The sequence below is a fragment of the Saccopteryx bilineata genome, chromosome 11, assembly GCF_036850765.1.
Source record: "Saccopteryx bilineata isolate mSacBil1 chromosome 11, mSacBil1_pri_phased_curated, whole genome shotgun sequence".
Lineage (NCBI taxonomy): Eukaryota > Metazoa > Chordata > Mammalia > Chiroptera > Emballonuridae > Saccopteryx > Saccopteryx bilineata.
In genome coordinates, this window is record NC_089500.1 from 80,187,943 (window position 1) to 80,209,165 (window position 21,223).

Genomic DNA, 21,223 nt, shown 5'->3' on the forward strand with positions numbered 1-21,223 from the left:
CCAAGGCGCTCACAGGTGTTGCTTGACCCCGAAGTTATCTCTGGGGTGGAGCCCAGGGACATCGGAGGAAGGTGGCCAGGTGGCAGGACCAGGCTCATCCGCAGGCTGATTCCGGCTTGGGTGAATAATACTCACTGGCCGCACAGTCCTGGGGTTAACACAGGGCCCCCGAGTGACAGGGGGTATTCCTGGCGCTCTCCCGAGCCGAGCGTCTGCGATCGTACGCGGCAGATGCCACCACACGGTTGGTATTCACAGGTTTCGTCTCGTTCCTGCTCGCCAGACAGGGAAAATTAACAACACTAATGACACGGCACGGTGGCCCAGGGGGGGCTGAACCAGGAGAGTGTGCGCGAACGAGTCCCAGACAGACCTGGTGTCCGTGCGGACGCGTCTGCGGAACCTGCCGCCTCCCACCGCCTGGCGCTGCGCCCGCGGGCGCGGGGACGCGTCGGCACCCGGCACCCGGCAGTCCCCGCTCGCAGCCAGCAGAGGGCTCCTCGGCCCGCGCGCGCCTTCTCCCGACGCAAGGCTTCAGGGTTGGGGAGCAAGGCTGCGATCGGGGGCGGCGAGAGGGGGGCGACACGCCACCATCGAGGCCACGGCAGCGTCCCCCCACGGGTGCGCCCCGCACGGGAAACCAGCGCCCTGGCGCCGGGGCCGCGGGGACCGTGCGGGGCCGCTCTCGCGAGGCGGGGAGGAGACGCCGGGGGGAGGAAAGGAGAGGAGCGGGGGAGGAGGAGGAGGAGAGAAGGAGAGAAGGAGGAGGAGACGCCGGAGGAGGCGAGGGGGAGGAGGGCCGCGGCTGCCCCCGCCTAGCTGGAGCCGCCGGAGCGACGGGAACCCCAGCCCCCGCCGCGCACTCCCCGCCCTCCCACGCTTTCCGCCCGCACCTAGGGCCGTAGGTGCGCCGATCAGTCGGAGCAGCCGCGGGAACCGGGGCGCAGCCGGGCCAGACGCCGGGCCGAAGCGGGGTCCTGCGGACGCTGCGTCGGTCCGTCCATCCGTCGGCCGCGGGAGCTGCTAGGAGGCGTCATGTAGAGCCGCAGCCGCAAGCCCCGGGCGGAACGGCAACTATTTATTTATTTATTTGCTTGGAGGGGGGGCGCGGCCAAACTGTCTCTCCGGCCCGCCTTCTCGCCTCCGCCCCTTTGCTCGCCGCATCAGCCTCTCAAAACCAAGGGGTTCGGGGAGGGCGGGGCGGTGGATCGGAGTGGGACCTGCGGTCCCCGCGCGGAGGAGCCATGGCCGAAGAGAGCGCCGAGGTACCCCGCGAGCTGACAGGTAAGAGGGTTCCCACGCCTCTGCGCTCCTCCCCCCCCCCGCGCGCGCTGCGCACCCCGGCCGAGACCCGCGCCCCTGGTCGGAGTGCGGTCGGGTGGGGCCCCGGGGGCCCCGACCCGGGGCCCCGGGAAGTTGGCTCCGGTCTGACTGCCTGGAGAGCCAAGTCCGGAGAGGCCGGCGTGGGGCAGTCGAGCGCCCGGGCGCCACCTTCCGCCGTCACCAGGGGGTGGAGGTTGGCGGAGCGGCCTGCGTAGGTCTCGGGAGTTGTGGAGGCGAGGAGACCCCCGTGCAGCGCTCGGCCCGCGGCCCCCCACTCGGGAAGTCCGACGGAGCCCCGCGCTGGACGCAGGCGAGCGCGCAGGAGCTGGTCTCCGGCAGTGGACCGGAACCCCCCCTCCCTGCCCCCCCCGAAAATCCCAGACAGAGGTGCCCCGCCGACCCGCAGACTTGGGGTGGGGGCGCTGCTCTGGTGCACTGACTCCGTCTGGAAAGGCGTGGCTTCGGTTACCGAGCTGGGAGCGAAAGGGTTACCGGACTGACGCAAACTCGGGCCAGGAAATTGAGGGTTAATGACAAAAGCCTTATTTTAATAATAATTAACCTACCTGTTCTCCCCGCCCCCCGCACCTCTTAGGGAACCTGTGTGGGGTACCTTGTGCAAGGTGACCCATTGTCTGAATCCCTTGAGGTTAATTTTTGGATGGCGGTGGTGGTGGTAGTGGGGGTTGATTTCATGCCTTGGGGATTAACTTAAGTTCTGTGGAGTGTTGAGATGGCACAGCTCAAATGCGGTGGGGGACAGGTCTGAATCCGGCGGTGCAGCCTCCGTGTGTGTGTGTGTGTGTGTGTGTGTGTGTGTGTGTGTGAGAGAGAGAGAGAGAGAGAGAGAGAGAGAGAGAGAGTGTGATGCTTTGTAACCAGGTGTGCGCGCGCCTGCATTGAGCCCCGGTGACCCGAATCCCTCGCGGTCCGGTCCTTGGCGCCGGGAGCGGCCTGCAGCGGAGAGGGGGTGTGTCGTGGGGAACGGTGCCCACAGCAGGAGGAAGCTCTCCCCCTCCTGCATGTGAGGAATTTGCCCCGTCCCTCTTTGCAGGAGTTTGTGTGTGGACTCCCTCCATTAGGGACTGCTCACTCTGCAGGTGAGGCTTGACGGGAAGAGGCTGTTGTTAGGTAGGGGCGGGAGCTTCTGCTTTTGTTGAACGGAGAGGCAAACCCAGCGAGTCTTGTATCCGAATTTTTAGGGTGTGGGGTGGCTCGCTCCGCCGGCATCACGCCCCGCCCTCTCCCTCTCCCCAGCCCGGTGGCGGCGTCTGCTCCTCAGATAAGCATCAGCAGCTCTGCTGGATGGAATGAGTGGTCCATCCGGTTCTGGAGGCTGAGACCTTCCCAACGCCCTGCCTGGAAGAGGAAAAGTGCCCAGGGCCCCCGAGCTGCCCGAGGAGGTCCCGGAAAGACGAGCTTGGGGGAGGGACAAGGACATCTAAGGAGGGGGCAGATTTTTCAATCAGCTGCCTGGGCCTGGTAATGCAAGCATAGGTAATTTACTCAGACCCAAGACCCAGGGCGCTGAAGGGTGGGGTGGAGATAGGGCCCTCGATGGATGTTTCTCAAAAATAAATACTTTGCTATTATTATTTTAAAAGTTGAATTGAGCCCTTATCTAGAAATGGGCTTTCTGTGTTTATCCCCCCTTGCCTGCCTCACAGATCTCTCAACCAAGTGACCAAATACTTTGGGGGGGGGTGTGCCCAACATGGTTTCTCTGGGCCCTTCAATGGGCTAATTTGTCAGGGAAGTTCTTGTACTTGGTTTTCTCTCTAATTCCAAGTGCTCACAAGCGTTCCTGCCCGAGCAATTCAGAATGGTCAACATGTGAAAAATCTCAATATAGAGGTAATCTATCTTAGGGCCCTTAGGCCTTTAAAAATGTATTGTGTGTATCTTTCTGAGGATAACAAGTAAGATGAGCTGTTTACTTAAACATTTAAGTGCAGAGAAAGACTGAGAGGACTGTGTCCCCCCTTATTACCATTCAGGGGTAGCTTCTGGCCTGTCACTCACTGCTCAGTCTCTTTCCAGGGGTTTATATTCCTGAGCCGGGTGGAGGTGTCCCTGGGAGGCGAGTAGGGAAAGGGCCCATCCCGAACCGTAACCCTGTACACATCCCGGGGTGTGACGGCGAAGGCCATGACCGGCGAAGGCCATGACCGGTGTGTGCTGAGACACAAAGCTGCAGAAATGTGAGAGATGCTACGAGGGTTGGGTCCATCCCGGAAGGAGTGACTCGTAGACTGAGAGTGTCCTGGCCACACCTGTGGTCTGAAGGGTCACTTTGGTTAAGGAGGGGACGGAGGCTGGTGGGTCCGAGGTCAGGGATTGGGTCTTGGTGAGAGGTTCTGAGGCCTGGATGAGGGTCAAGGTCAGGGGTCGACAGAGCTGTTTAGAAGAGAGTTTTGGGAGAGGAGGTGACTGGCTCGCTATCTGAGAGGATGGAGTTAGAGACCGTGGCTGGAGGAGGAGGAGGAGGAGGAGAAGGAGGAGGAGGAGGAAGAAGAGGAGGAAGAAGAGGAAGAGGTGGAAGAGGAGGAGGAGAAGGAGGAGGAGGAGGAGAAGAAGGAGGAGGAGGAAGAGGAGGAAAAAGAAGAGGAGGAAGAAGAGGAGGAGGAGGAGGAGGAGGAGGAGGAGGAAGATGATGTTTGATTTGGGACCTGTCCAGTTTAGGGTACTCATGGGCGTCCCAGGAAGACCTTCCTGCCACTGTCCCTATTTTCGGGACTCCTTTTCTCTCTCCGTCCTCTTGAGGCCTGGTGACCGCTCTGGGGTGTTGTGCCATGGTGATTTTGGAAAGACAGATAGCCCTTCCTCAGCTACATTGCTTGGTTCAGTGCTGGTTCTTTGGCCCTGTTACCCCACCCTTTGGGTCCGGGCGCTCATGGAAAACGGCAGTGCTCACAGAGCCCCGTGATGAGCACAGAGGCTGCGGGGGCCGCCGGGGGCCTGCCAGGGGAGCCGTGGGTTCCTGTGGTGTGCACGGTCTGTCTGCGTGCAGCTCGGCGCCCGTGGTACTGCTGCCCGACAGGCCCCCTTCCTTTTCTCTTGTGCGTGCCCCCTGTGTGCCCAGCAAGATGGTCAGGCCTGAGCACACAGGACCAGGCACACAGTAGGTGTGCATGAAGTACTCGGTGCCTGATAACTTAACTGTCAGGCTTGTTATTAAAACAAGCAAGTCGCTTACCGGAGACAAAACAGCCCGACAGACAAGCTGAGACCCCTCTTTTAAATGCTCTCTCCGACCCCCGTGCTTTTTTTGTTCTTCTTCGCAAAAGATGATCCCGAAACCGTTTCCTTCTTTCAGAAAGCATCAAGGATGTGATTGGCAGAAAGATCAAAATTGCACTGAAGAAGAAAGTCAGGTTGGAAGTGAAGGGAGACAAACTTGAAAACAAAGTGCTGGTGAGTGTTCTTGTTCTTTTTTTTTTAAAAGAAAAAATATTTGGAAACGAAACTGTTTTTCCCCTCCCTCGTTCTGATTGCTTCACTTTCATGCGGCCCTGGTTTTCTGTGTCGTTCAGAAGTTCTGAGGCCCCTGGTGTCCTGGATTTGTTGGAGCGCTTGTCCACTGGAAGTTAAAAGTGGAATGACTTCAATGTTAGACTTTGAAGGCCTACAGCGAACCGTATTTCTTAAAGTGACGAGGGGCTGAATCTGGCCTCTCTGGGGGCCTGTCTTCGTGTTATTCCAAGTTGGATGTTACATGGACCTTATTTTTATCATCTTTGTTGTGGCTGTCCTATGATCTCATTTCTAAGGATTTAGGGAGAAGTTTTGTTTTGTTTTTTTTTTAAAAAAAGATCTCCGGTCAGCTTAATTATTTAATTAAATTTCCTCAAGTGTTCTGTCCCAGCCCGTCTCCCAGGTGACGAGCTGAGGATGTGAGGAGAACGTTTGTCCTTTTACGTTGCGTTTGGTGGTGGTGGTGGTGGTGGTGGTGGGGTGGGGGGGGGTGGCGGGAATGTCTGCTAGAGGCCGCATCTGCAGGTGCCGAGACTGAACTGGGGGTTCCTGCAGAGAGATGAAGAGGTTTGGACGGCGTTTCAGTGGCGGAGATGGTGGCAAACCTGAACTCCAGCTTCCGTGACTGTGTCCTGCTTATGTGTTCATTGGGGAGGATATTCTGTGCGTCGTTTTTTGTTGCTGGGGATTTCCAAACCCGTGTGAAAGTAGAGACAGCCTCCTGAGCCCTGTCGTGTCTTTTTCATGGGGGCTCAGCAATTTTTCAGGGTGCTGTTCCGCCAATGCCGTCATATCTCTTTCCCCAGAGGGTGGTCTCTCCTCTAGCACTCCCCCCCCCCCCCCCCGTCCGCCCTGGCGTTATTTGAAAATAAATTCCAAGCATATGTCATGCAAAGGGAATATTTGTAAAACTCAGTGGCTTCAGTTGAAGCAGCTACAGAATGTGAAGTGCCCTTCTGAGAACATCTGTCCTGAGAATCTTTAAAGGGACCCTCCGCGCGCCCCGTGGGGGTGAGGGTGTTGCGGTGATGGGTGGATGGATGGCCTCACCTCTCCCTGCTCTGTGCCTGCAAGTCAGGAGCGCGGAACAATTGCCGTGGGAAAGCTTGTGTGACTTTTGCAACAAAATGTGTTCACATCGACTGCTACCCTAAGGACATCCACAGCAGAAATGAATGGGGCTGTCATTCTGGGTTTTTGTTTTTTGGTTTTTTTTTTCTTTTTTTTGGCTTTCATAGTCGGGTTCCTTGAAGCGTGTTTTACTTAACGTTGTTTAGTCACAGGATTGTGGTGCTTTCTTTTAGAGGTGGTCGTGTAGAAGAGAAGAAGTTCTGTGTCTGCCATTTATTTATTTATTTATTTTTTCTTTTTTACTTTTTTTTTTTTTTTTCTGTGTGTATTTTTCTGAAGTTGGAAACGGGAAGGCAGTCAGACAGACTCCCACATGCGCCCGACCGGGATCCACCCGGCATGCCCACCAGGGGGCGATGCTCTGCCCATCTGGGGCGTCGCTCTGTTGCAACCAGAGCCATTCCAGCGCCTGAGGCAGAGGCCATGGAGCCATCCTCAGCGCCTGGGCCAACTCTGCTCTAATGGAGCCTTGGCTGAGGGAGCGGAAGAGAGAGACAGAGAGGAAGGAGAGAGGGAGGGGTGGAGAAGCAGATGGGCGCTTCTCCTGTGTGCCCTGGCTGGGAATTGAACCCGGGACTCCTGCACGCCAGGCCAATGCTCTACCACTGAGCCAACTGGCCAGGGCCTGTGTCTGCCATTTTTTTGTTTGACATGTTTAAAGTCCTTCTTCCCAAGATGGACCCACCTCTAGGCTACTTAAAGGCGAGGTCGCTCCTCCCCTGTGGTCTGACCGTCTGCCGTGGTGGGCGGTGCTGTTCTGCCTGGACGCTATTCACTGCCCCAAGACTAAGCCCACGTCACGTGTCTAATTTACAAAGTTAAAATTTCAAAGACCAAGTTAGCTGTCCAATAGAATGAAGTTAGCACCGTTTAAAAATAGTTATGGTGGTACTTAATGTCAGGATTATTTTGTATGTGTGTGTGTGTGTGGGGGGGGTGGCGGGCAGCTCATTTGAACATTCACTGGTTCCCATTAAGGTTGTAATACAATTACCAAAGTATTTGAATCTCAGTAATTATCTCCCCAAATCTGGAATCTGAGCGGTTTCTAGTATCTCAGCATGACCTTGCCTCGGCTGCTCCTTCCTGGCACAGGCAGGAATTATTAATAGAAATATTCACGGTCTGACAAGCTTCAGGTTTGAGCAGGACAGTTTGTGACTTTGTTGAGTTTGGCGTTTCTGTATCTGGAGAAACCCAGTCGCTTACATTGAAACATTAAGGGGGGGACCGCCTTATACTGAGCATTTCTGACTTGGTTTCTGGCTGTCCTCTAAAATAGGTTACAAATGAGTTGGCTCAACACTTTCAATATATCTTAAAAAAAAGTATTTTTATTTATTTATTAACTTTAGATGGGGGAAGGAGAGAGACGTCAATTTGTTGTTCCACTTATTGATGCATTCATTGGTTGATTCTTGTCTGTGCCCTGACTGGGGATCGAACCTGCAACCTTGGCATATTGAGCTGACACTCTAAACTACTGAGCTACCTGGCCAGGGTTAATGTATCTTTTTAATTTTTATTTTTATTTTGCATCCTTTTCCTGCAGTGTCCGTGCTCCGTGTCCGTCCTTGTGAAGCCAGAGGTGTGTTATGTGTTACTTGGTCCCCTGTTTTTTTACACTTTGAGATTTTATACGCTTTCTAGCTTATCTTTTGCGCGGGCTTTATCTTCACCTTCCTTCTTTTCATGGCCACCATCAAGCTAATGTTTATTGAACATTGACCCATTGCGAGGGCCGATCACTTAAATGACTCATTTCCTGGTTCGACCCACAGCCGCCCCGTGAGGTGGGCACTGTTCACAGCTCCGTTGGAGAAACCTGAGACCCGTGGAGCTAAGGGCACTTGCTGCAGGCCACCCTGCTAGGTTCAGTTCCTGAGCAGTTAACGGGGGAGTCGGGGTTTGAACCCGTGGCACCTCCCTCCGAGCCTGTCTGCTTCACTGTGGGCGCCAGGTACAAACGCAGCGCCCTTCGCCGGGGTGTTCTGCGCTTGCTGAGTGTCAGCCAGTGATCAGAGGCGTGGAGGTCGGAAGGTGTTCATTTCGTGCAATTTCTTTGGTTTATGTATTAATTGTTCCGTCCTCACCGACGCACCGACGTGTGGCAGACACGCGGTATGTACAAGGTGCACACAGGTTCTGTCTTCCTAGGACTCGTCATCCAGCAGGACTGTGACGTGTGACATCTGACTGCATATCCGAGGGGCCGTACGTCAGGCCTGAGGGAGGGTCAGGGACAGCGTCCCAGAGGAAGGGGGCTGTAAGCCCACACTGGACGATGAGTCAGTGGGCCCTGGGCCAAGCCATGTCCTGGAGAAAGGGAAGAAGGAGAACTTGCCCGGAAGCCAGGGGGGCCCATTTGTTTCCTGGCAGCGCCCCCCCCCCCCACAGGTGAAAGTCGGGACAGGTTAGACAGGTCTCTTCCTGCCACCTGTTCCCTAATGACATCCACGTGGACTTTACCCTCTCTTCTCCAGGGAGGAAGTGAGGCTCCCTGGTGGAGGCTCTGGAGCCATACCTGTTCCTACGGCAGCCCAGCCACTTGCAACAATGTTACTCTCCTCAGTTCCTTTCTCTAGTGACATAGTGTCCATTTGTAAATACTTGCTTTTGAAGGTGAGCTGGGATACATTTATTTTATTATTTAAAAAAATTTTTTTAATTCATTTCAGAGAGGAGAGAGAGAGAGTGAGAAGGGGGGAGGAGCAGGAAGCATCAACTCCCATATGTGCCTTGACCAGGGTTTTGAACCGGTGACCTCAGTGTTCCAGGTCCACGCTTTATCCACTGTGCCGCCACAGGTCAGGCTGCTGGGATACAGTTAAATGCTGCTGGGCATAGCGCCTTGCATATGACAGACACCCTACAGGGAAACCAAGGAGTCCTGTGTTGGGTTTTCTCAGTGCTGCTGCCCGAGGGGGCTGGAGCTCAGTTCTTAATGAGGCCAGGGGGCACTTAGTTGTAGCTTTGTGGTGCGGGTTTAGCACCTGACTCACCCAGAATTCCTAAGGTGTGCTTTGGCCCAAAGAAATCAGAAAAGCTCAGGTGCTCAGGGGTCAGATAGGTTTGTCCCTCAGGATGTTAAAAGATAAGCCAGTGTTTTTGCTGCATGGAGTTTCAGAGTCATTGTTCCACCCTGTGCCTTGTCGGTCGGTTTTTAAGAATGAGGCAAACGATGCTGTCCTTCTTAAACTTATGTGTCCAGAAACCCCAGTGACCACGGGTGGGGTGGCTGGCTCAGGCTGGCACGGGCCACCCAGTGTGAGGAATGCTGTCCCGGTCATGTCCCCTGAGCCCCGTTTCTGTGTTTTCTGAGACTCCTGTTCCATTCCCCCATCAGCTAATGATTGAATCTTCACCCATTTTCTTGTGGTACCCAGATGGACTTAAAAAAAAAAAAAAAAAAAAGAAGTATTTTAATTTATGTATTCTTTTAAAATCGAACTTCTTGTTCTTCTGTGATTGTAGCAGGTTCACTGCAGTTGTAAGAAATAATACAGAGGGGTCCTTTGTGCCCTTTGTCCAGGTTTTCCGTATCTTGCGGAGTTAATGATGCAACGTCATAACTGTCACAGTAGCGGGGTCCCCACGTCGGTCCTGTGAAACACCATGCAGTCCGTCACCACGGGGGGCCTTGTCTTTTCCCACAGCCACATGCCCACGCCCATCGTTTCTCTGACCCCCCCCCCCGGGCAGCAACTCACTTGTTCTCCATTTCTTATAATCTTGTTACTTCAAAATGTCCCATCCGTAAGTGTCATCACACAATAAACACCACATTCCACCGCCCACCCACTCACCCACAGTGGACTTGTGGGCTGTTTCCAGTTTGGGGCGATTAGGAATTAAACTTGATATAAACCATTCGGTTACAGACCTTTGTGTGAAAGTCAGTCAGCCTTCCTCTCTCCCTCGTCCACGCCGAGGGGCGCCGTCACAGGTGGCGCGATTGAAAACAGCCCGTTTGATTTCCTAAGACGCTGTCCTGGGCTCTTCCGGTGTGGCTGTGGGCTGTGCGCCGTCCTCACCAGCAAATACGTGAGGGATCCAGCCTTCGAGTCCTCAGCAGCGTTTGTTATTGCTCTGGTGTTTTCTTAAGGACTGAGTGGTTGACAGACAAGTATGTATCAGGAGGAGGCGAGGTCCCGGTGACCTCCTCCCCGAACCCACGCTTCGGCCGTTGCTTGTCCGGGAGTGAAGAGTGGGGGCCCTCTGTTCTTTCAGGATGGTGGCGCTGGAGGGCGTGGAAGGTGCCTTCTGGGTCTCAGCTTCGTCTGTCCCCTGTCATTTTGGAATTTGGGTTATATCACCTCTGCCAGCCCTGCGTCCTTCCACGCCCCTCCTGACATGGGCCGGAAGCTGGACTTCTTTTCTTGTTGGCACTGGGCAGGAGGGTCAAACCATTCACCATTGTTCATTCCTTTTCTTCTGAGAAGTTAACCTGCCAGCTCTTCAACATACCTTTCTTTCATCTGGCTGTTTGTTTATTAACTTTGGAGCGTCTTAGTGAGGCCGGAGGGAAGGAACTGTAAGTTCCTTCTCTTGACAGATGTTGGAAAGGGTCAGGCTGTGATTTGGGTACCTGTGCACCATTGAAATCTCACGGGGGGGGGGGGAGGGGCAGCGTGGTCTTTGATTCATGCCGCAGTATCAACTCCGCCGATCCTACCTTGTTTGCTTTAAAGACGCAGGAAAAAGGGACTCTTGCCTAGAAGTTTCGTCAGCGTCTGGCCCACTTACTGATGATCTACCGCAATCTCAGGTGTTCCCTGATAGGGGAAGTATTGTTCTGTTACGCGGGGCCCCCGTCACTCACATGGCCAGTCTTTGTTTCATCTTTTGCCAATTCCCGGTCTCTAGCGGCTAACTTGCCTCCGCAGCGTGACCTGTGGCATCGCCGCAGCTCACGGGTACCCAGTTGGGGGTCTGTTCTGCAGCTACTGACGTCAGCCTCTGCCAAGGGTTTCCAGACCTGACGTCAGCCTCTGCCAGGGGTTTCCGGACCTGACGTCAGCCTCTGCCGAGGGTTTCCGGACCTGACGTCAGCCTCTGCCAGGGGTTTCCGGACCTGACGTCGGCCTCTGCCAGGGGTTGTCGGCCTCCGCCGAGGGTTTCCGGACCTGACGTCGGCCTCCGCCGGGGGTTCCCGGACCTGACGTCGGCCTCCGCCGGGGGTTCCCGGACCTGACGTCGGCCTCCGCCGGGGGTTCCCGGACCTGACGTCGGCCTCCGCCGGGGGTTCCCGGACCTGACGTCGGCCTCTGCCAGGGGTTCCTGGACCTGACGTCAGGGGTTCCCGGGCCTGACGTCGGCCTCTGCCAGGGGTTTCCGGACCTGACGTCAGGGGTTTCCGGACCTGACGTCGGCCTCCGCCAGGGGTTCCCGGACCTGACGTCGGCCTCTGCCAGGGGTTTCCGGACCTGACGTCAGGGGTTTCTGGACCTGACGTCGGCCTCCGCCAGGGGTTCCTGGACCTGACGTCGGCCTCTGCCAGGGGTTTCCGGACCTGACGTCAGGGGTTTCCGGACCTGACGTCGGCCTCCGCCGGGGGTTCCCGGACCTTTTTTTTTTTTTTTTTTAAACCGATAGTACCCTTTAAGAACACCTACTCTTCCACGGAACTCACAAAGTGAGTGGTATTTGAAGCGTGCACGTGTACTTTTTACAACTTTATGGTTCAAGCCAAAGCAGGATCGACCCCAGCCAGTGGCGTCAGGGGCCGATCTGGTGAATGTTGAGTGAGGAAACGGCAGGGAGGTTGGATTGCGCTTGGGCTGCCCAGAGTTAGAGCCGCTCCCGTTGGCCGGTGAGGCGGCACAGACATCGCGGTTTTCAAAACAGCCAGGTTTCGCCATCTCAGGATGCTTTCCTCGGGAACGGAGATGGCAGAAGAGGTTTTCGCCTCTGTTCTGCGCAGAAGGGGGGTGGTTGGTGCTCTGGGCGCGGCTTCCCTGCGGACCCTCCAGCGCGTTAGACGTGGTACCACCCAGCCAGTCACGTGTCCGTGTTTATTCCAGTGGCTCCCGTCGACCCACAGATGAAACGCACGCCAGGTGTGTGTGTCCCCGCCGCGGCCCCTGAAGAACGCTGCTGAGGAATCGTGGCTGGGACCTCCGGCTGCCTCTCCCTGCGGGAGGCTCCGGCCCCAGTTGGGGCGAGGGGTGGGGGCGGGGAGTAATTTGAACAGTTCTGTTTGTGGTACCAACGCGGAGTCTCAGCTTTTAAGGATCACTTACAATTCAGTGCATAGGTAATTTTCAGAGCACCTGGGTGAGGTTACAGGGTTTCGAAAATCGAGCTTAGGAAACAGAACCACATTGAAACCGTCTTCGGGAGGTAGTATCGAAGAGTGCCCGGGGCTGCCAAGGGCCCTGGCGAAAGTCCCAGGGGATTCTGGGTAATTCCCTCTCCGCAGAGGGCCTCGGAATGGACCCCAACTCAACACTGGCCTCCGCTCCCACCGAGGAGGCTGGGCGGGGGTCCGGAGGTCTGGGCAGGGGGCCGAGGTCGGCTCCGGTCTGGGCACGTGTTTCCAGGAGGCGTTTCTGGCCACCGCGGGCTTGTCACCTGAGCTGCCTTTTTCGTTCTGCGCCCTCCCTCTTCTCCAGCTGCCCCAGTTTCTTCTCGTGGACGAAGAGTCAGATGACCTTGGGCAAGCAAGGAGCTGCTGAGCTAGACCAGCCCGGGTGTAACTTTTCATTGTTCTTGAAAAGATACTCTTTTCCAGTTTCTGGGATTATGTCCCCTTGGGACCCCCGGATTGAGAGGCACCCTGGGAAGGTGGGGGAGGTGGGGGGCATACTGGGAATGGGGCCTTGAGGACATTAAGGAGCCAGGATATCTAATCAAAATAATGGGACAAACAGGCAGAACACTTCTTTTCTTTTTTTCTTTTTTTTGTCGTTACAAAACAGTTACAGAGAAAACAAAGCAAAGACTTGAGTCCGAGGTTACTGTCGCGCCTTTCTGTTTCAATTCATTGGAAACACTGTTGTTAATAGTTATCGTGAAAGTAGATTGAAAATGGGGGGTGTTGTCTAAATTTTTTGTTAAGGTGTCCTATTTCTCTGGTCACTTTCTCCAATTCTTTGAGAAAAGGAGGGAAAAGAATGATGCTTGGGGCTGGGGTGTGAGTGTGTAAATAAAACTATTCACTTTTACCTCCTGGGTCTTTTTCCTTGTCTTTGTTTGGAGAAAGTTTTTCTTTCCCAAAGGGTTATCTCCTGATGACCCTTGGCCCTGGGGGTGGGGCGTGTCTTGGTCCCTCTGGATGTGGGTAGGCCCACAGGACATGGTCTCAGAGGTGGACACAGGAATGTGTGAATGCCCCGAGGAGCTGTACTTACACCATTTCCAGCCTGGGGCCAGGGCTGGAGAGACCACGGAGGTAAGGTGCCTAGTTCTGCTGACTCGGGGACCGTGATGGGCACTGGCTGGGACTGGTAGGCATGTCCTCCAGATGGGTCCTGACGTGGGCGGACTGACTTGGGGAGGCTGTGCAGCGCTGGCCCTCCTTGGTGGCCGCCCAGAGGCTCTTGGAGCCGGAGGACCCTTGGTGCAGCCTTGGCCACGAGAAGTATCTTCTGTTAAAGACCTGGTGGCTGGGTGTCCGCTTCTTGCCTCACTGTTTCCAGTGATGGAGAAGGCGCGTCTCAGAGAGCGCTCTCTTCGTTGGGGCTGGAGCCTGCTGCTTAGCCAGTCTCCAGAGTGGCGTCTGCTGGACGCCACAGGGCAGGCCCGGTCCCTCCGAGCCATGAGTGCAGTCCAGGCATGGGAAGCCCTTTATCATGGTTTCCCCTGGTCCTAGGGTGCTCACTTCCTGCCGTCTGGTTCCTAGGAGGCGGGGCTTCCAGATGGTCCCCTGTTCTGATTACTTTGGTGTGGAGTTCCTTCTATGTTGTCAGTGAGCCCTTTGAACTGCAGGTGTTTGGGTGGGTGGGGGTCAGAGGTGTCTGGGGGGGGGTCAGAGGTGTCTCGGGGGGTCAGAGGTGTCTGGGGGTTCAGAGGCCTTTGGGGGGGTCACAGGTGTCGGGGGGGTCACAGGTGTCGGGGGGGTCAGAAGTGTTTGGGGGGTCACAGGTGTCTGGGGGGGGTCAGAGGTGTCTGGGGGGGTCAGAGGTGTCTGGGGGGGTCACAGGTGTCTGGGGGTTCAGAGGCCTTTGGGGGGGTCACAGGTGTCGGGGGGGTCAGAAGTGTTTGGGGGGTCACAGGTGTCTGGGGGGTCAGAGGTGTTGGGGGGGGTCACAGGTGTTTGGCAAACCCTGTGAAACTGAATCGAGCAGGTTTTCATGGAGTCTTTTAGGAGCTCCTGGGGTTCGTGCCTTGTGAGGGGGGCTGTGGTACGTGGCGTTGCAGAACCCTTCCTGCAGACCAGTTAAAAAAGCCATGAGTGCCTCCCAGATTCGCATGTCATCTTGATGACTTCTCCTGGGCACTGTGTATGTGCTGGTGAGCTCTGAAAAAAAAAAAAGTTTCCTTCTTCTTGTTTTTAAAAAATTTTTTGGAAGTATCCATGCTTTCTGCATTCCTGAGAAATTATAAAACAGAGCCAAGCAAAACAGAAGTGTCACCTCGTCCTATCAAGTCAGGTGCATGTGGGGAAAAGATCAGCATGCGTTCCATATTTTTCTATGCTCACACACGTACAAGGGATATATTTTTAAAAATGGAACCATGAAGACTATCCTGTGGGTCTACTTTTCAGGTTTAATCTTTGAGGCCAGAGGTTTTTATGCCAGTGATATACACCTGGGGTCTGAGTTTCTGCACGGTTCTCCGTTAACCCGCCGTAGACTCCGATGCTGTGGTTTCTCGAACACCGTGACACCTTCAGGCTGCTCCCAAGCGTTGCCATGGAAACGGTCACATCCTCATTGGTTTCTCTTGGATAGGTTTCCGGAAGTAGGATTGCTGTCCATCAGGTGTTTTAAGGGATGCACTCTCACCTGGTTGTTATTCAGGAAGGCTGAAGGGACACTCGTTCCCCCACCTCCTCAGTTCTGGTGTCTCTTGAGGGTATCTGCTGGGCAGGATGACTTGTTCTCTTCGTTCACATCCTGGTCGTCTCAGGCCGGCGTGCTCCTTGGACCCTGGCTCCCAGGTAGACTTTTTTTTTCTTACCATTTAGGAGAGGCCCCGGGTAGGGCCGGTGGCTCTGCGTTCACCGGGTTCCAGAGTCAGAGCTCTGAACCGGGACCGTCTTGACTGCCGCTGGATCAGCCGCAGCCTTCGTTCTCCTTGGCTGTACCGTGCTGCGTGTGAGACCGGGTGAACCGATTTGGTCTTTGTCCTCGTCATGGGACTTCCTAACGTTGGGTCCTCCTTGGGCACACCACATGGTGCTCTGGTATAGTAGTGAAAGGGGACGCTCCCTTTCCTCCCAGACAGCTCTCCTGTGCAGCTGACACCGAATGTGCTCAGGGCCTGGTCCTTCCCGTTCCTGCCCCCCAGCCCTCCCTCCTCAGCCTTTCTCCCTGGGGGGCCGAGGGGGCCAGTCCAGGGGAAGGACTTGGGGCTGTTGTCCTGTGATGGAGTCCCCGGTCCTCTGGTCCTCGCTGAGTCGGAGCCTTGCTGCACCCTCTCCTTTCGCCCTGCCACGTGACCCTGGGCTCCAGGGGCCCTCCCTCCCAGGACGGGCCAGCAAGGGCAGGCTTCTCTAGGACCCCCCCCTTTGCTGCTTCAGAAAACCAGCACCCAAGACCTCCTTTTGTTTCCGGGACCCCTCAGGTTGCCCTTCGCTCTGTGGCGGAGACGAGGGAAACGGAGAAGCTGGTGCAGGCACGTTCCTGAGTCCCCTGAGCCTCACAGGGCTCCTCAGGGCCCAGGGTCCCCGCTCTTTAACTCCGCCCTCCCCCCCCCCCCCCCCCCGGCCCGGCGAAGCTCGTGTTGACTCTGACCTGAAGTCTGACAAGCAGAGGTCCAGGGTGCGGTGTCATCAGTGGGCATTTTCGGTTTCCTGAATCCGCCTAAATTGGTTGTTGCTCACAACCAGAGATGCCGTCCTCCCTCTGGGCCGTGAGGAAGGAGGCAGGGCCCGGAGAGACGGGTCCGTGTGTCAGTCCTGGGCAGGTCAGTCTGTCCCCGTGGTATCCGCAGCAGTCGCTGTGGCCGGTGTCTGTTCTGTCTGCCTCCTGGGGACAGCAGACACGTCACAGTTTGGAGACACGGCACAGTGTTGCTTGCCGAGTCCCAGGCAGTCCTTGCTGATGAAATCGAAGCCCACAGAAAGCCAGGCTCAGCCCAGCTCGTGGCGTGTCTGCGTGGGCACAGCCAGTGTGGTCTCGGGGCGCCCCGCTGTGGGTCACAACCTGTGTCCCTCAGGAGCCATCATCTGTGAAGCTCTGGGAGTTGTGTGCTTTTCAGCAGCTGGCCTCATGAGCAAAGCTCCTGGAGTTTTAAATCGCCTCTAGCCCTGTGCCCCTGGGTGGTCTCAGTGGGGGGCGCACTGGGTCGCCTCAGGTCAGTAGTTCCAGGTCTCTGTCCACAAGGGTGTGGGACATCCGTTCGTTCTTCTTGTCCAGGGTTGTTTGTTAGCACAGGAGAGGCCATTGGCCTTGTCTCATATGCGCGTTCTCGTGGTGGACAGTTAATGGACATGGCGCCTGTCGTTACATTGGACACACGGGCTGTCCTGCAGCGCTGGGTGCAGGGAACCTTCACGCCCGGCCACCGAGTTCTGGGGGTGCAGCCAGTCCTGCGTCCTGGGGGTGCAGCCAGTCCTGCGTCCCTCAGAGCGGAGCCCTCCGGTGTTGTAGTCGGGAGGGTGGGCGAGGCTCGGGTGCAGCCAGTCCTGCGTCCCTCAGAGCGGAGCCCTCCGGTGTTGTAGTCGGGAGGGCAAGCGAGGCTCGGGTGGAGCCAGTGTGGAGGTCAGGGGTGGCGGTGTTTCCTGAAGTCCTCACAGACTCGTGAGGCTTCCTACCACTCCGCCAGCGGCAGCCTCCTCCTCCGTGTTACTGGGTCCGGCCGGCGGGGGGGGGGGGGGGCTTGGATCCTGAAACTGCCGTTGGCGGCCCTCTCGCCTCGGGCCGGCAAGGGACTTGACCTCCCTGGGACTCACCTTCCTCGTCTGTCAAATGGGCCAAGTAACGGAACCTGCTTCACAGATGTGTTTGGGAAATCAAGTGCGCTCTTGATCGATACTTCAACGATTTTCAGTGGCGTCTGCGTCCGTCAGCCGGCAGCCCATCTCAGGGGTCGCCGCTGCTGAGTGGCAGGGGCCCCGATTGTTCGTGTGATAGAAGAATCTGAGTGGGGACCCCCGGTCGCAGGCTACTGGGGTCTTGGTCGCAGAAACACCCTAACACACGCGTGGACTGCGGGGACGGGCGTTTCAGCAGCTCCGGTCGCAAGCTGCCCGGCCGTTTCCGGAAAGGGGGTTTGGTGTTTTTGGCATTCTCCTGGTCGTGGTGAGGGAGAGTTGTTTTTGAAATCTCTTGCTTTAGGACAGTGGTTCTCAACCTTTCTAACGCCGTGACCCCACAGTACAGTTCCTCGTTGCGGTGACCCCAAGCCAAAAAATAATTTTGGTGGCTACTTCATAACTGTAACTTTGCTACAGTTATGATTCGGAATGTAAATACCTGATATGCATTATGTATTTTCCGATGGCTTTAGGCGACCCTGCCGGGGTCGCAACCCACAGGTTGAGAACCACTGCTTTAGGAGAATGTTTAACCCTTTGAATTGTGAGTTTTTTTCATGCTGGCTGACCCCCAGGAGTGAGTATTTTTTTTCAAAAAATGAAATGAGTTCCAGTTCCAGTTTTAATAACTTAAAATCATATTTGTTTGATAACCAGTTTATGGAAACAAGAAGAGCATACATTTGCCTTTATTTAATGTTGCCTTACACATTTTTAAAATAAACCAGTCGTACTCTGGATGGTCAAGAGCAGGGGTCCCCAAACATTTTACACAGGGGGCCAGTTCACTGTCCCCCAGACCGTTAGAGGGCCGCCACATACAGTGCTCCTCTCACTGACCACCAATGAAAGAGGTTCCCCTTCTGGAAGTGCAGTGGGGGCTGGATAAATGGCCTCAGGGGGCCGCATGTGGCCCGTGGGCCGTAGTTTGGGGACACCTGGTCAAGAGGCTCGAGGATGTACAGCAGTCAGTGGTGGTCAACCTGGTCCCTACCGCCCACTATTGGTCGTTCCAGCTTTCATGGTGGGCGGTAGCGGAGCAACCAAATAAATAAATAAAAAGATAGATTTAACTATAGTAAGTTGTTTTATAAAGATTTATTCTGCCAAACTTAACGAAAATCCAACAAAAGTACTTGGTAAGTAATTATTATTATATGCTTTAACTTGCTGTCACTCTGCTTTATAAATTTTATAAAGTTACTTCCCTACTTTATAAATCACCATGACTGTGGAACCGGTGGGCGGTTAGAAAATTTACTACTAACAGAGACACAGAAGTGGGCGGCAGGTATAAAAAGGTGGACTCCCCCTGAGGTACATGAGCAATTGTACTGCTCAGAGGGTTCAGGACGTTGTTGACACGGTGTCTCTGAGGACAGTCTTGCGTCCCCCCTTGGGGCACTGGACTCTGGTCTCAGCGCCCCCCCTTTCGGCTCTGCTGCTCTGGTGGTCAGTGGCTCCGGGGCTCATCCGCCCGGGGAGCTTTTCCGCACTTGGGGACCCCGGGCCAGCTGGACTCTTCCTCTCCAGGTGGGCTGGATTCTCACCTTCCTCACAACCTTCAGTGGGGTTTTAATCCTCAGTACAGCGGGGACTAAGTGTCCCTTTGTCATCGGGGTGCCTGTGCGTGCTGGGATGTGGGGTCACCCAGGCCGTCTCTGCCTGGTCCCCTCCTCCCGGTCATGGTGGTTGAAATGCCTCCAGACCTTGTCGGTTGCTCTCTGGGTGACGGACTTGCTCTTTCCCAGAGAACCACTGGATTAGGTCGGGGAGGGGGTCCCCCAAATGTCAAGGAGCAGCTGAGAGCTCATCACACTCAGCTTGTGGAATTCCAGCCAAGTCTGAACGCTTGCGGCTCTGCTGTAGGTAGGGCTCATCCACATGCACTTTATTTTTTACACGTTCATCTGCATTTCAAAGTCACTGTTTTGAAGTATTTAAATGTCTGTATCCAGCTCCATATACCAGACTGCACCAAAGACACGTGTCTTGTTTTAACACACCCCGTAGGGCCCCCGGGGTTCTCATTGGCTGGATTAGATTCTAGTGCCGATGAGACACCTGTCATCGTCTACTCGCCTACCTTGTACAGAACCTAGAAATCTGCTTAGGAGAATGGCTTTTACCGGGCAGGTCATGGTAGGTGTCCGCTGGTCACACTGTCCCCTCCAAGAACCTGCCTGTCCACAGCTCCCGTTGGAGGGGGGCCTTTCTTCGGCCTCCCATTACTTGGTCCTGGAAACCCTTGGACTCAGGGTGGTGGTTGTGGACCCCACATGGGTACCTGCAGGCCACCGTCACCTCTCCGCCCCACAGGGACAGAGGCTCTTCCCCGTGGGGGCTGGCTCCGAGGACGAGAAGAAGGCAGAGGCAGGAGCAAACCCTGGTGGCGGTGGCTGTGGAACATGGAGAGGCTGTTCCCGAGCCTGTCTTGCGGGGACGGTGGACTCTGGAACGGTGACAGAGGACTGGATCGTGAAGGAGACGCCCCAAGTCAAGCTGAGCGAGTCGAATGACCGAGCAGGCCCAGGGACAGCATGTCTCTGTTTCCCACAAGGCCCCCTGGGCGCCGCGCACACAGCGTCCCCTCTGGCGTGCCTTCTGCTCGCTTCTCCAGGTGTCCTCATTGGAGACCCTCGTGACCACAGGCTGTGGGCTCTTCCTTGTCACCAGGAGAGCCCAGCAGGTGCATCCTCCAGGAGGAGCCGGGCACTGCCTGCAGGCAGAGACACTTGTGCTCAGCACCACAGGGGGGTGTCGGCCTTGGTTTAAAAACTCTCTCCTGGCCCTGGCCAGTTGGCTCAGTGGTAGAGCATCGGTCTGGCGTGTGGAAGTCCCAGGTTCAATTCCCGGCCAGGGCACACAGGAGAAGCGCCCATCTGCTTCTCCACCCCTCCCCCTCTCCTTCCTCTCTGTCTCTCTCTTCCCCTCCCGCAGCCAAGGCTCCATTGGAGCAAAGATGGCCCGGGCGCTGAGGATGGCTCCATGGCCTCTGCCTCTGGCGCTAGAGTGGTTCCCATTGCAACGGTGCAACGCCCCAGATGGGCAGAACATCGCCCCCTGGTGGGCATGCCGGGTGGAGCCCGGTCGGGCGCATGCGGGACTCTGTCTCTCTGCCTCCCCGTTTCCAACTTCAGAAAAATATTAAGCCAAACAAACAAACAAACAAACAAACAAAAATCCTCTCTCCCTGGATCCTGACGTGCAGGGACGTCCATGTGACAGGACAGAGTGGGAAGTGGGGGTTGGTGTGGCCCTGCTTCCTGAAACCTCGGAGTGGACTGCCAGGCCAGCTCTCCCATCCACCCCAGGACCACGGCTCTGACCCCAGTCACGTTCTCTCGGACCATTGCCCGCGAAGGCCTGTCCGCACCTCTCTCTTGTGAGGGAGGCGGTCAGCGTCGGACTTTGCAAAAACACTGGGAAAGCAGAGAGCAGGCTGTTGAAATCACCTGTGACTCACTCTCTAAACATCCCGTGGGTCTAGAGACATTTTTTCCAGTTTGGATTATTTTCATTGACCGATTTGTGAACGCCTCCCTCATCCTTCGGGTCCGCGCCCCCCCCCACTTCCTCCTCCCCGTTCAAACCGGGGACAGAACACAAGGACCTTCATGTGGGAGGCCCGCTGGGGACCGTCCCCCCAGCCGCTCCGCCGGGCTGAGGGGACAGACGGGCCTGATGCTCCGATGGTGGCCGAGTCCCGTCAAGGGGACAGGTTCTGGGATGTGGGCCAGGGCCCGTTTTCAAAGCCAGTTTAAAAGACCTGGGGCCGACCAGGAGCATGACCGGGACGTTATTCTTCTCACGTCTTGAGGAGACTGTAAACTCTTTGGGAGCCCCGCACGCGTCCCCTGCTGTCCTTCTGTGTCAGGCACCCCCCCCCTCGGTCTAGTAGGGATCTCCCGCGGTGGATGCAGGGTAGCCCCGCACGCGTCCCCTGCTGTCCTCTGTGTCAGGCCCCCCCCCCAGTCTAATAGGGATCTCCCGCGGTGGATGCAGGGTAGCCCCGCACGCGTCCCCTGCTGTCCTTCTGTGTCAGGCACACCCCCCCCCCTCGGTCTAATAGGGATCTCCCGCAGTGGATGCAGGATATATCTGTCCAGTCAATGGCCAGAGAACCTCAGGCCCAGAGTGGGTTTCCTG

The 21,223-nt window shown here is 56.1% G+C and overlaps 1 protein-coding gene across 4 annotated transcripts in view; it reads left to right on the forward strand.

Annotated features, from left to right (window-relative positions):
- The first annotated feature begins 460 nt into the window (after positions 1-460).
- The window catches only part of CARMIL1 (capping protein regulator and myosin 1 linker 1), a 207,269-nt gene continuing 186,506 nt past the window's right edge, over positions 461-21,223 (forward strand). For all 4 annotated transcript variants that reach the window (XM_066246343.1, XM_066246347.1, XM_066246344.1 and 1 more), the window contains exons 1-2: positions 461-1,284; positions 4,640-4,737. In XM_066246343.1, coding sequence (XP_066102440.1) covers positions 1,245-1,284; positions 4,640-4,737 — 138 coding nt within the window. In that variant the 5' untranslated portion in view covers positions 461-1,244. The remainder of the gene's footprint in view (positions 1,285-4,639; positions 4,738-21,223) is intronic.